General features: G+C 39.9%; 1 protein-coding gene across 6 annotated transcripts in view; it reads left to right on the forward strand.

The window, feature by feature from the left end:
* LOC147026255 (extracellular sulfatase Sulf-1-like) overlaps nt 1–13,585 on the forward strand; it is a 397,411-nt gene that overhangs the window by 348,595 nt on the left and 35,231 nt on the right. For all 6 annotated transcript variants that reach the window (XM_085881495.1, XM_085881494.1, XM_085881497.1 and 3 more), the window contains 6 exons: nt 1,306–1,402; nt 4,820–4,914; nt 7,682–7,839; nt 7,946–8,088; nt 11,243–11,366; nt 12,201–12,234. In XM_085881495.1, the coding sequence (XP_085737621.1) occupies nt 1,306–1,402; nt 4,820–4,914; nt 7,682–7,839; nt 7,946–8,088; nt 11,243–11,366; nt 12,201–12,234 (651 nt within the window). The remainder of the gene's footprint in view (nt 1–1,305; nt 1,403–4,819; nt 4,915–7,681; nt 7,840–7,945; nt 8,089–11,242; nt 11,367–12,200; nt 12,235–13,585) is intronic.

Genomic DNA, 13,585 nt, shown 5'->3' on the forward strand with positions numbered 1-13,585 from the left:
ACCACTGACATTCCTCCAGCACCCAAGGCTATTATAGAAATGGTCAGATGCCAGTGCAAGGGAGACTGTTCCTCACAAACTTGCTCTTGCCAGTCATAGAACTTGCAATGCACCAACCTCTACATGTGTACAACACAGTGTGAAAATGACGAAGACTGGTTCAATGAAAACCGTGACTCTGACAATAGTGACGACTGAAACCATTCCAAATGTGGCAACAGCACAGTGTGTCTGTAGTCAATGTTAAATGTAGTATGTTTGAATGACATTAAGAATGCTAATTATTCATCTTTGTATGCAATATTGTCAGTTTTATGATTAAATAGAGGAAAAAAAATAGGTCTCTTATACCAAATATCTTTCTTTCCATTATGCTTATCTGTTTGTACTTCATCTCACTTGATTACTTGTCCCTTAAAATGTATGTTTTTAAGGGACAAGGAATCCATCTAAACCACATAGCACTCGACTACGTGGTTTGGAAGTGGAGATATTTGGAAAATTGATTTTTCAATAGTGGCCATTTTTGAAAATCCAACATGGCCACCATAGAGACTTTAAAAAAGATGGAAACATTGGCTTTCGCATTCAGTATATCCTGAAGTTTCCTAAAATGTATAGTTGAGCAAATTTCCACAAAAGTGAACAAAAATACATCATGAATACCAGCTTACTGGAAACAGAGGACACTGCATCAGGAGCACAGCCATGCTCTCAGTAGCCACAGGCTGCATACAAAACAATAACACAGAAAAAAAATAACTATATTTTATGTTCTTAATAAATCTTTTATTCTTGAAAATAAATAGCACAAAAACAATGCACAAACATGTTCATTAAGGGTACAGTTTGAACAAATTTATAAGTTGAAGTCCCGAACCTTGTTTTCCCCAGTTTGCACCCCCTAAGTTTGTACATCGCAGATTTGCGGTTCACGGGGCTTTTTCAAGAATGTAACCCCCCGCGAACAGCAATGCCCTCTCGGATATACTTAACACTGCATGGGGTATCGTGTCTATGAACTCTCTAGTTTTATTTTTGTTTGGTGAGGTTCGATTTTTGCAAAGTGTTTACCCTTGTGATCGAGACTAACCATAAGTGATTTTGATATCCACACCACGGGATGTTTCAGTTTTCCCTGCAAGCTGGAACACTTCACTTGCTTGTTTGAATGTCTGCAGGAATATTTTTATTGTTGACAATCCATCATTGATTATATTATCCTTCTTATTAACAACAGTACTTGCAACATTTGACAGTTGTTTAAAAAGTATTATTATGGTTTACGTTATCCATCTTTTTCAGGTGTTATTCTTTCTCAAACAACTCGGTTCATTGTGATGATGAGTTGTATGAATCAATGCCTGCATGGAAAGATCATCGCTTGTACGTGGACAACCAGGTACAGCCTGATTTTCATGACATCTTTGACTTTCATAACATGATTGTACACCACTCCTTCCCAATTCCATATCCAGGCCATTCATGGCATCATCGCTGGGCACCGAAGGAAGGGAGGACTCAGTTTTCACTCCGTTTTCTTGTTACTTGCAAAATCGAAGATTTTTCAATTATATTGGTCAGTCGATTTTGTTATTCTGTTTGTCTGTCTGTTTGTCTGTCTGTCTCTTTGTTGCCTACGGGTCACAATTTAAAACCAATCTTCACCAAACTTCACCACATGGTAGAGTTTGTCATTAGGAAGTCTATTGTTTTTGAGGTCAAAAGGTGAACAAAGGTCAACAACTTAGGTGAGATTTATAAAATCCTCAATTTTCATCCGATTGACTTGAAATTTGAAGAGAATTTATAATGCAGGTCTGAATTCAACTAGCTGAATTCAACTGAATTCAACTAGCCAATTATTTTTGAGGTCACCATCGACCAAAATGTCAACATAGGCTCAAGGTCAACAGCTCAGGTGGTCTTTCCAAAATCCTCAATTTTCATCCCTTTGACTTGAAATTTGAAGAGAAGTTGCATATTTTGTCACTGAATTCAACCACCAATTATTTTTGAGGTCAAATATGTTTTATGGATTTTGCAAGTACCATGCTCTGCCGATGTCTTGTTTGTTTGTTTGTTTGTCCGGGTGATATATATGCCATCCTTTGAGCTGGGAAGCTGAAATTAGGGGACAAAAGTGAAGATGGGCTTTGGCAAAACGGAATTTTTTAATTTTTCATTAATCTATTAATTGATTAATTACTTCATTTTATGGATTTATTAATTACTTATTTATTTTATTTCTCATTCTGACAATATCTCAGGCACCTTTTGAGCTCGGAAGCTGATATTTGGACACGACAGTGAACAAGTGATTTGGCTATAATAGGTATTTTTGATTTAATGATTCATCAATTAATTAATTATTTTTGGGATTAATTACTTAATTTTCAACAAGTTACAGATTCGGATGAAACATTGGTGGTTTAGGTATCCAAATCCATTGAGACCATACTTTGTGCAGAGTGTTGGTGCGACCTAAGCAGTCTCCTGGGCTATTGGGCACAATCCTGGATGGTTCGCCACTCTGACGCAGGATACTCAAATGGCTCAATCATCCCAGCAAGCTGGTACTCATTTTCCCGACCTCGGAAGGATGATGGTTTAGGTATGCTATTAACCAATTGATTAAGAAATTAATTCTTTTACGATTATTATTTATTTATTTTAATTATGCAATTAATCAGTTATTGTGCAGCACTGCCTCCCAATTCCGACTCCATGTGCTGCAAGGCGGCATCACCGGGTGCCGAAGGTGCCCTGGCGATGTCGCGTACTGGAGGATTGTAATTTATTTACTTGGCATGGGGGTGGTGCACTTTGTACCGCTACTTGTTGATTGTTAGATCCTCGTGGAGGATCTCTGTCTTACTCACATTGTTGTTCTTGTGGACTTTTTTGTTTCACAGCCCACAGTTTTCATCGAAACTTCCTGAAACTTGGCGTATATATATATATATATATATATATATATATATATATATATATATATATATATATATATATATATATATATATATATATATATATATATATATATAAATACCCTGCGCAGACAGTAACGATCTCCGATTTTGAAAATTCCTCCTAGAAAAAAAGTTATGACGTCAAAATATCTCCGCTAATGGAAATCGCCGAAAAAATTATCTCTGAAACTAGGCAAGCTTTTTGAATTCTGTTTACGGGAATCGAACAGGGCATTAGCAGAGATGATTAACCGCACATATGATACATCACTATGATGTCACATCAATTTTTATGACTTCATTCCTATTTTTTGACATTTTTTGTTTTTTGTTTCATTTGTTTCACAGCCTACAGTTTTCATCGAAACTTCCTGAAACTTGGCATATATATATATATATATATATATATATATATATATATATATATATATATATATATATATATATATATATATATATATATACACCCTGCGCAGATAGTGACCATCTCCGATTTTGAAAATTCCTCCTAGAAAAAAGTTATGACATCATAATATCTCCGCTAATGGAAATCGCCCAAAAATTATCTCAAACTAGGCAAGCTTTTTGAATTCTTTTTTGCGGGAATCGAACACGGCATTAGCAGAGATGAATTACCGCACATATGATACATCACCATGACATCATATCAATTTTTATGACGTCATTCCTATTTTTTGACATTTTTTGTTTCACAACTCAGAGTTTTCATCGGATCTTCGTGAAACTTGCCATGTATATGCAGAAAGCCAACATGCAGGTAGTAACCATCTCCGATTTTGGAAATTCTTCCGAGAAAAAAAGTTGACGTCATAATATCGCCGCTAATGGAAATCGCCTATACCATTTCTCCGAAACTAGGCAAGCTGTTTGAGTTTTGTTTGTGGGAATCAAGCCGGGCATTAGCACAGATAATTTATCGCAAACCTGATACATCACAATGACGCCATATTCGTTTTTATGACGTCATCATTAAGAGGACGAGGATCTTAGTTCATTCGAGCTTGTTTTAGTTACTATTTAGTGAATATTTGCTTTGATAAAATATAGTAGATTTTCTGTCTTGCTATACTTTTCTTTTGTCTCACATTTTCTTTGTCTTGTCTCATTTTTTTGGCGAGGCTCATAGAAGAGGTTGGATGCAGAACACCACAGAACAGAACAGAACAGCCTAAACACATTGTAATGTGGGGGAAACACCAACAACAAGATAGATTCACACAACAGAGGGATACTGGAGGAAGGATGGGGGATTGGGGAGAATGAGAGCAAGGAGAGGGGAGGATGACGCCAAGATTAAACAAGCTGGATACAAGCTCAAACACAGCATGATGGGGGCTGATAGAACAGGAAGTGAAAACGGGGGATGAAATTGTAATGGAGCAAAGAACAGAAAGGTTGGTGGAGGGAGAGGAGAAAAAGTGCAATCACCCAGTGAGGTAGTGGTGGCCTTGGGGAGTGTTAAAGAGGACAGAAAAGATCATCAGTATAGATGAAGGATAACATGATGAGGAAGTGAACAGCTGTCTGTCGTGAAGTCGTGGAGAGAAGAACGGCATGAACACACTGAAGAAGTTTGTTCCACAGGTGAAGAAAAGAAGAACAAACGAGTGAAGGTGAGCAATGAGTGAGCCTGGATTTTGAGTTTCACCACATGTGGTTCACTGGCAGACCACATGAACCCTGGAGAAACGTGGGGAAAGGGGGAGACAAAATTGGGGATAGCACAGAAAGGGCACAGGGTGCAAGAGCGGAAAGGAGGTGGTGGAAAACAAGAGAGCACCATTTCAAAAGTGAAAATTAATAAATGCTGTTTTCCTTCTCTCCAGATCAAATCACTTCAAGAGAAGGTAAAGCATCTTCGTGAGGTCAAAGGTCATCTACAAAGGAAAAAACCTGAAGAATGTTTCTGCGATGAGAAAAAGTAAGGCATTGGTCACACATTTCTGAAAGTATTAATATCATACAAGTAACTTGGGTCAAGAAATAATATGGTTTCAATGCCGTTGCTCAAATTTCAATGAGCAGGACTCCTAAAACCTGCATATCCTATTTAACATCATGTGACCCTTTTTGTTGCACAACCAACAGTCATTTCACAAACATATCCATGTCTTTTATTAGCAGATTTGCTCATAAACCCTGTCTGAAAAACATTGCTGCCTATTTTGGTAAGACGTATTAAACACACAAGATCTTCATTTGCGATACATTGAGATTGTGGAATAGAAAATTCCATCCTAATTGGGTCCCTTGGTAAATGCCTTTCCTTTCACCAGTATTTTTGGTTAATTGCTGTGGAAAATGTTTTTCGGTAAAGATAATTCAAAGTCAACGCACTTGGTTGACATGTATCATGTACTTGATTTGTAAGTGTACAAGCAGCACACAATAATTGTTGAGCGGTCATATTATTCTCGTATACAATTTTGTAAAAGTAGCAGAGAGTCTGTCAGCCCAATGTTACCTTGATTCCGACATGGTATATTACTTTTAAATGTTTAATTTCAAGGCCTTTTGGTGAAAGGAATACTTCCTCTTGTTTTCATTTTTAAAAATCCTCCAGGACTAACTCTTATGGAGTAACCATTCTGTAATACACAACCTCATTGCAAACTCAGAATGATTGAATCTTGGTTTATTAAAGGCAACCGTTCAGTACTTCACTTTTGATATTAAAGGGACGTTCAAAAAAAATCCCCTCATTGTAACTCTTCTGTTGAGGAAAGCGGGACCTAATTATTTTGTTAAGTGACTGTGCACATACCTGATCGCATTGTGGTGCATAATGGGTAACTTGGAGAATTATTGATTGTCTGTTTCCTCAGCTTGTTTCTTGTGCTTTTATTTTTAAGACATGAATTAACCTGACTTGATCTCTGAGTAATCCAGCTTACCCCGACGGTTTCATCTGGTGGCTCTAGTTTAACCTGTTGATGGGAGAGATTGCTTGCAGTCCTGTCCTGCTGGAGAGCCAAAATCACGTGGCTTGGCTGCTCGGCCAAATATTAAGATATGTCATGTGATTGCCACTACCAAGGCACTCGCCCTGCTCAGTGACTTCAATCTACACAATAATGCAGTTCTGGACAAGGGATTCGACAGGAAGTCTCTCTGAGGCGGGGGACTTCCATGGTCGTTTGACATGACTCACCAGATTCAAACTGGGCCCATCACCATTACATGTATATGTATATATATATATATATATATATATATATATATATATATATATATATATATATATATATGTATGTACATACATACATGCAGGGTGGAGGGGAAGGGAGGGAGGGAGGTGTGAGAAGATTAGCAGGGGTAAATGAGGTTGGTGGCCAGATATTTGCACTCCAGCCACCACAAAACACTCCACTCAGCAAAACTCACTGTAGTCTGTGTCGGGGTGGTGCTATGGTGCTGTCCACCCGACGATAGTCTCCTCAGTTTAACCTGAGGCGGTGTTCTTTGGGTGGGTGCCTGGAATGTCCTATTCCAAAGAGATGAGGATTGGCCAGGCATATGCCTGGGGGATGGCCAGACGGAGGCCCCTGGAGTACCGATAGAAAGTGGATGCAGCGACGTGCTGTGGCACATGCTCCCAATGAATGAATGCATGCATATGTCGGCCTGCTGGACCAATCAATGATTTCGACCTTTGGACGTGGATGCGAGTCCTGGACCAATGGTTTCAGAGCTTCTGAATTGATGCCTGCCACTCAACTCAGGACAACGATGGGTTTTGTGTGGTCCAATCAGGAGGGTGGATGACACAGCTCCATGAGTTGGTGTGGAGAGAGATGGTTGGTTGGACCAGTTGTGGACATACTGCAGGGGGGGATAATCATACATGCTCCATGAAGCCAGTTTGCAGAGAGCTCTGAAAAATATCTGTTATACGAATTTCGTCTTTCCTGGGGATTTCCCCAATCCACATGTCTTGTCAACTTGTCAACCCACTTGCTCTTCTCGCTTGGTGCCATTCCAAGTGACACAGCGACAGGATCATCCCCATTTTATTTCTCTTCTTTCTGTCTCTCCCCCTGTCTTTCTATCATTGTGTGTGTGTGTGTGTGTGTGTGTGTGTGTGTGTGTGTGTGTGTGTGTGTGTGTGTGTGTGTGTGTGTGTGTGTGTGTGTGTGTGTGCACGATTAAGGATTAGTTTTAAGTAGGCAAGTTCATACACGTCTTTCCACTGTCACATTCCATCATTCCCTGTTATTTTCTCTTTCATTCTTATTTATTATTCATTGAACATGTGTTTTTATAATTGATGTATGTTTTCTTTTGTCTTGAGTCGATCCTCCCACACATTGGAATTGAATAAGCGTGCGATTTGAATGAGCACGAGTGCGCATACAGCCAAATTCGTGTTAAATTATTTAGTCGTTTGAACGCAGTGTTGGTGTTAAATTAGTTCTTCCACCATTCAGCAGCGTACAGAGTTTATTTACAGAGACATCGGGATAAGCAAGACCATTCACATTACATTAAGTATCACATGGATTGAAGGAGATTAGTAGAATTTGGTCTCCTTCTCCATGATTCACAAGGGCATGAATAGAAAATGGACAAACCAACCCAGTGTTTATGATTTTAACTTTGGACGCAAGTATCTAGAGCAATGGGTGCAGACAGAAAGTCCACAAGGGCTACTTTTGTAATCGTAAACATGATGTACTTCCATTCCACAGACAACCAAGAAGATCTAAACATCCACGAATCGAGCGACAGAAGAAGAAAGAAGGAAAAAAACGCAAGAAGCAACGCAAGTCCGATGCCTGCAGTCTTCCTGGCCTTACCTGCTTTGCTCACGACAATGACCACTGGCATACAGCACCTTTCTGGACAAGTATACGAGTCGAGATTTACACACGTACTGCAGTGATTGTTTGAAATATCATTTCATTGATACCTGTACGGCGGACGACGAGTGTTCCTTTCAACCATCACCACAGATGGCAACTTCTGTGCCTGTACGAGCTCCTTAAATAACACCTATTGGTGCCTGAGAACCATCAACAAGACCCACAACATCCTCTTTTGTGAATTCGCCACAGGATTCATCGAGTACTTCGACCTGAACTCTGACCCCTACCAGGTAATCATTGCTGGTTGAAATAAATCAAAATGAGATTGTTAATCAAGTAACAGAGCTTCGATCGGCCATAGCAGGAAGGATTTGAAAGGGTTGATGTTGACAGTTTCTTCAGTTGAGGTTGAGAGGTTGTTCAGATAGATGTCCTGTCTGAAATCAGGCGTGATCATCCAAACGGCTCTTTTGTGTTTTCTTGTGCAAGATCTTTGCTTTAAATATTTATTGGCAAAACCAAATGCTAGTGGTCAGTACTTAGCACATTGTGCTTTCCAGGATGATGTGGATGCCTGCAAATTTTTTTTTAACTAAGAGAAGACAGTGATTGATGATGTAATTATGAAATTAATTAAACATCACGTTAAGATTCTTGTGGCATTAATGACAGACACGAATTAATGTCGCCGTCATCACTTTGCAGCAAATTAATTAACCCGTCTCTGGATTTGACTGCTGTTTGCAACCAACACACCCATTGTACTTATTGATGCAGATTGCTTGCTGGATGTAAGTCACAATACCATCACACTTAAATTGTTTTTTGATGCAGAGAAGTCAAATAAGAGATTCTACACTAATATAGTGATACCAAACATCATGCATTGCCTGGTGTTAGCTTAATGGATAGGGTGGTGGGCTTGGGATCCAATGATCCTCAGTTCAAACCCCACTCGTCTGTTGAATTGATACCAGCTGGGGTGAACTCTGCCTGTCATCCTTCTGAGGTCGGCAAAATGAGTGCCAGCATGCTGGTATACTGTGTCGGAGTGGCGACCCATCCAGGATTGTACCCAATAGCCAAGGATACTGCTTAGGCAGCACCAAGCCTGGGGTTGGCGCAGTGGTTAGGGCAGCGGCTTGGGATCCAAAAGGTCTTGAGTTCAAGCCCCGTTGGGCCACTGAATTAATACACCAGGGGGTTGACTCAGCCTGTCATCCTTCCGAGGTCGGCGAAATGAGTACCAGTATACTGGGCCGGTGTATACCCCGGTTAAAATAGGTGTACCATATCCCTGTATCGTAAGAGGCGACCAGGGTTGCGTCAGGAAGGGCATCCGGCGTAAAACATGTGCCAAATCACTATGCGGATCATACGGATGATCCGCTGTGGCGACCCCTAACGGGAGCAGCTGAAAGAAGAAGAAGAAGACTGCTTAGGCAGCACCAACACTCTGCACAGAGTATGGTCCCAATGGATGGATGGAAACATCATGTCCTGAGCTCATGAAATTTGAAAACAAAGAGTGGGTTTGTAAAATTAACGATTCTAAATAAATGCATGATAATGTGCTGTACGCTCCGTTTGGGATGGAACAATTACAGTGACGATAATTCAAGAAGAAGAATTATTTTCGACATTTTACTTTGAGATTGTAGCCTAATGTTGGCTTTGCGGTTAGGGTGGCTGGCTTGGGATATTAGGGTCCTGAGTTTGAGCCTTGTTCGCTGATGAATTAACACCAGGTGGGATTGACTCAGCCTGTCATCCTTCTGGGGTCAGCAAAATGAGTACCAGTGTACTGGTTGATGGGCACAACATCAGTGGCACAGCTGTGCTTCCAAGAAATGATAGATACCAGGCAGCCAAACTGCCATATGCAAGAAGAGAACAGAACTTTGAGATTGATGAACTGTATTACAAGGGTGTCTTACATTTTGTAAGCAGAATATCTCAGGCGGTATCATGATTTCCATTGAACTCCAAGCTAGTTTCCAAGCTAAGTCCAGCCGAGTGAAGGGTCTGGGTTCGATCTCTAAGCATGATATCCTATTGGTGATACAAATAAGGCCATATTTCTTCTCTCCCTAAACTCTGGTTGTTATTATTAATTATTCTAATGTATTTTTCGAAAACTAGATCATTGTGTGCCAGTACCCTGGACAAATTCCTTGTGCCATTATCAGTATAATCGTCATCATTTTTTGCAGTACCTGTTGTCATTTCTGGGAGCTCAGATGATGCAGTTCACCCTGCAGGTTAGGGCAGGTATTTACAATTTGGTCAGGGCACCGATACACAGTTGTGTTCTCTTTTCAAAATGCACCGTGGGATATTTAAGGTTCGCCAGCAGTTGCTAGTGGAGGAGACACCTGATTTAACATCCTATCGAAGGACAGCACATTCGGTGATGCACCACCCAGTCTGCAAAGCAACAGTATGACAGTTTATTATCTGCTCGGGAATCAAACCTAGAGTAAATAGCTCAAAAGGAAAGTTTGCTACCTCTCGGCTATACATTGCATAAGACCAAGCTGTATAATTAGCCCTTACCCTTCATAAGTGATGACGACACTTCATACAAATGGTGTTCAAATGCCTTTACCTGTGCAATTAACATGTTGTATATGAAAAAAAAATTATAGACATAGTAGTAGAACATGTATGATTGCCTTTCTTGATGCAATGGGATTGTAATATGACTTGTAAATTATTATTCATTGCGCTAGCTCAAGTATCCCACTGTCACACACACACACACACACACACACACACACACACACACACACACACACACACACACACACACACACACACACACACGGCATACCAACTATCCTCCATGTACACCAGGTGCAGGTGTTTACATCGTAGCCTGGGTTTGTTTGTTTTCCTTTCAGTTTATCCTTGTGTAACTCATTCTTTACACATGGACATCCATTTTTCTTGTACATTCATCCCTATCCTTTTCTCCTATATTTTGTTTCAAACGCTCAAATTTAATTTTTTCGACAAATAAATCATTACATCTCAAGTCCTTCCATAAATAATGAAAAACTAGTGTTCATAAAGACTCGAGTCGGCCTGTGTCGGCAGAACAACAAAGACAATTAATTTTCTCAACCGAATGTTGAGAAGTGTCCTAACCATGATGGGGAAAAAGTTGAAGTGGCATTTCAGGTATGAGCCCTTCTTCAAATCAAGCTGGATAGACAATTATCTTGCTTTAAGGAAGTACTCACAACTAGAAAAATCATCTTTTGTCCTTTCCAAGGTGGTTAGCTTACTTCCTTCAACATTCAGTTGAGAAAATGAATTGTCCCAAAATAAAATTGTATTTGTATGATTGTGTCTGGTCGTGTTGGCCGACGTGTCTATCAGTACAGGGGGAATGAAATGCCTTTTTCAAAAAAAGACTTTTTGTTTTCTTTCTCTGTTTAGCTCAGAAACACAGCACCAAAACTGAGCCAAGATTCACTGCGTGACCTACGCTCGGCACTGGCTGATCTTCGTGCCTGCCATGGATACAAACAATGCAGTCCCCCTCCTCGCCAAAGACACAGAGGTTGGCAACAAGTCACATAGTTGCCTCGACCAAAGTGGCGACTGGAGGCTTTGCGGTTTAAATTATCTTTACATTATTTTGGCAATAATCGCAGCGAAGAAGAAATATCTGTGCACCGTTCCTATCGTCCAACATGGCATTTAGTCTATGTATTAGATTAACAAGCCATGTGCTGTATTATCTGCCTAATGGAGCATTTAGCTGGAAAGAAAAGAGACGCCATGCTAAGTGCATTTTGGCTGTCTTCCCAGTTTGTGGAAACAGCTACAATCTAAACTCAACTTATCAGATTTTTCAAGCTTTCTGTTAACAGTTTCCATTTGGTTTCAAGTTCTCCTCAAATCGTTTTTCTATTGTGATGGATTTCTAAGAAAAAGGAAACCCATACCGACTTGGCATGCATTAGTATAACTTTAAATTGTGAGTCCAAATTATCATTTGGATGTTTGAAAAAAAAATTCTCTTTTGAAGAATGGTTGATTTAAAAATTATTATAACACTATTCTCCAGCACATCGACATGCTTCTGTTGCTACGGCAGCTTCATTGGGTCTAAATCCCAGTGGCATTGACCTGCTGTCACGGTTTACTGGTGGTTTTGTTGCAGGAATGTGAGAGGTTTTCACAAGACGCTTGCCTCCTTGAGTAAATGCTAAAACGCGTGTTTGACAAATGGCCATACGGTTGCCAAGCATAACCAAAGAGGGTTGCATCAATTTTCTGCATCCATGAGATATGTCAGCATTGATATAAGGCTGATAGAATGAGTGCACAATGTACAGCATTATACATTGTTTCTTGTTTTCCATTGCTTGCTTTGTTCTTCCCTTGCCAGGCCGTAAGAAAGGTGGAAGTCTTGATAATCACAGGTATAATCCCCATTTTTTTTTTGGTTTTTCCATCATAACTTACTCCACTAATCTGTTGTCATGCCAAAGGCCCCTCTAAGCATGCTATTCCTTGACAAAAGTATTAAAAAGGGCATCGGCCTCATCATGATGGGTGTGCTACCACTTTCTATGGAAATTTATACATTTGGGTTTGTATCATCATGGTGGATTAATTACCCAGAAATCTTTTGTTGCATGGTGTAAGCACAGAATATATGAGCTGATACTTGTGACTCTTAAATGGCCCAATTCCACTGCCCCCAATGTATCAATGACACTGTTTGTATGAATGAGTTACGTCACATTTCCATTCATGCCATTTCAGCTTTTACTGTTTATTTTGCTTTAATACGAGTGCCTCCCCACCCTAAGTCATCAGATTGTTCTTCCTTTTGTGTGGGAGTAGTTCTTAGATTCCAGGAGAGAAGTGAAACATGACATCTGCCAGTGTGTTGGATTGTTTGTAGTTCCCATCTCAGCAGATAATGCATGATTAATTTCATGATACAATTGTATAGTTCATTGAGCATAAATCCTCGCTCTCCTCTTGGTCGGATACAATAGACTGCATTAAACAGTCAGATGTCTCAATATATGCCAGGCTTCGTGAGACACATCCTGTGGTCATGCTGAAGGAGGTCACCAAGGGCGGTTACAATATCTTGGGAACACGTGAAATCTCATCCCTGATTGGTTATGGAGAAATGCTGTCTTTTGTTACAGCATCTCAATGTTTATTTTTCAAAGCCCCTCGATTCAATAGCCACCAGGCAGTGGTTCCAAAGAAAGACTAATTATAACGCAAGCAGGCTGTTGGGTGATGACAGCTCGATAACTTGCCAGAAAACATGATGTTTGTATTTAAAAGTTAGTTACAGAACCTCCATCATTCTTGCTGGCATTATCCAGAACCAAAATAACAAAATGGCAGAATGCGTAGCGGTACGGTTCCTTTATTTGTGGTTTATGGTTCTCTCCCTTTGCAATTCAATCTGCATCACCAACTCCACCAAATTTACATTAATTGAGAGTTGTGACTGTAATTCTCCTCAGTTCAGTCATTGATACAATAAAGCTCAAGATTAAAATTGTTTTGACTAATCCATGTGCAGAAAAATGAATGTACTGTAATTATTTGTGCGATCAAAATTTTACTCAAACAACCCGATAAGCCATTACAAGAACAATCATTGATGCTCATGCAAATTCCCTCACAAGGAACTTTAACACAGGCAGAGGACATTCGGCCCATTAAAGCCTGTGCTGTGATGCCATCCTGTCAGAGTTTATCTGCACTTTATCCTTTTTAAATGTTGAGCATCAAGCAACG

The sequence above is a fragment of the Eptatretus burgeri genome, chromosome 5, assembly GCF_056783735.1.
Source record: "Eptatretus burgeri isolate ZD-2024b chromosome 5, Ebu_testis_v1, whole genome shotgun sequence".
Taxonomy (NCBI): domain Eukaryota; kingdom Metazoa; phylum Chordata; class Myxini; order Myxiniformes; family Myxinidae; genus Eptatretus; species Eptatretus burgeri.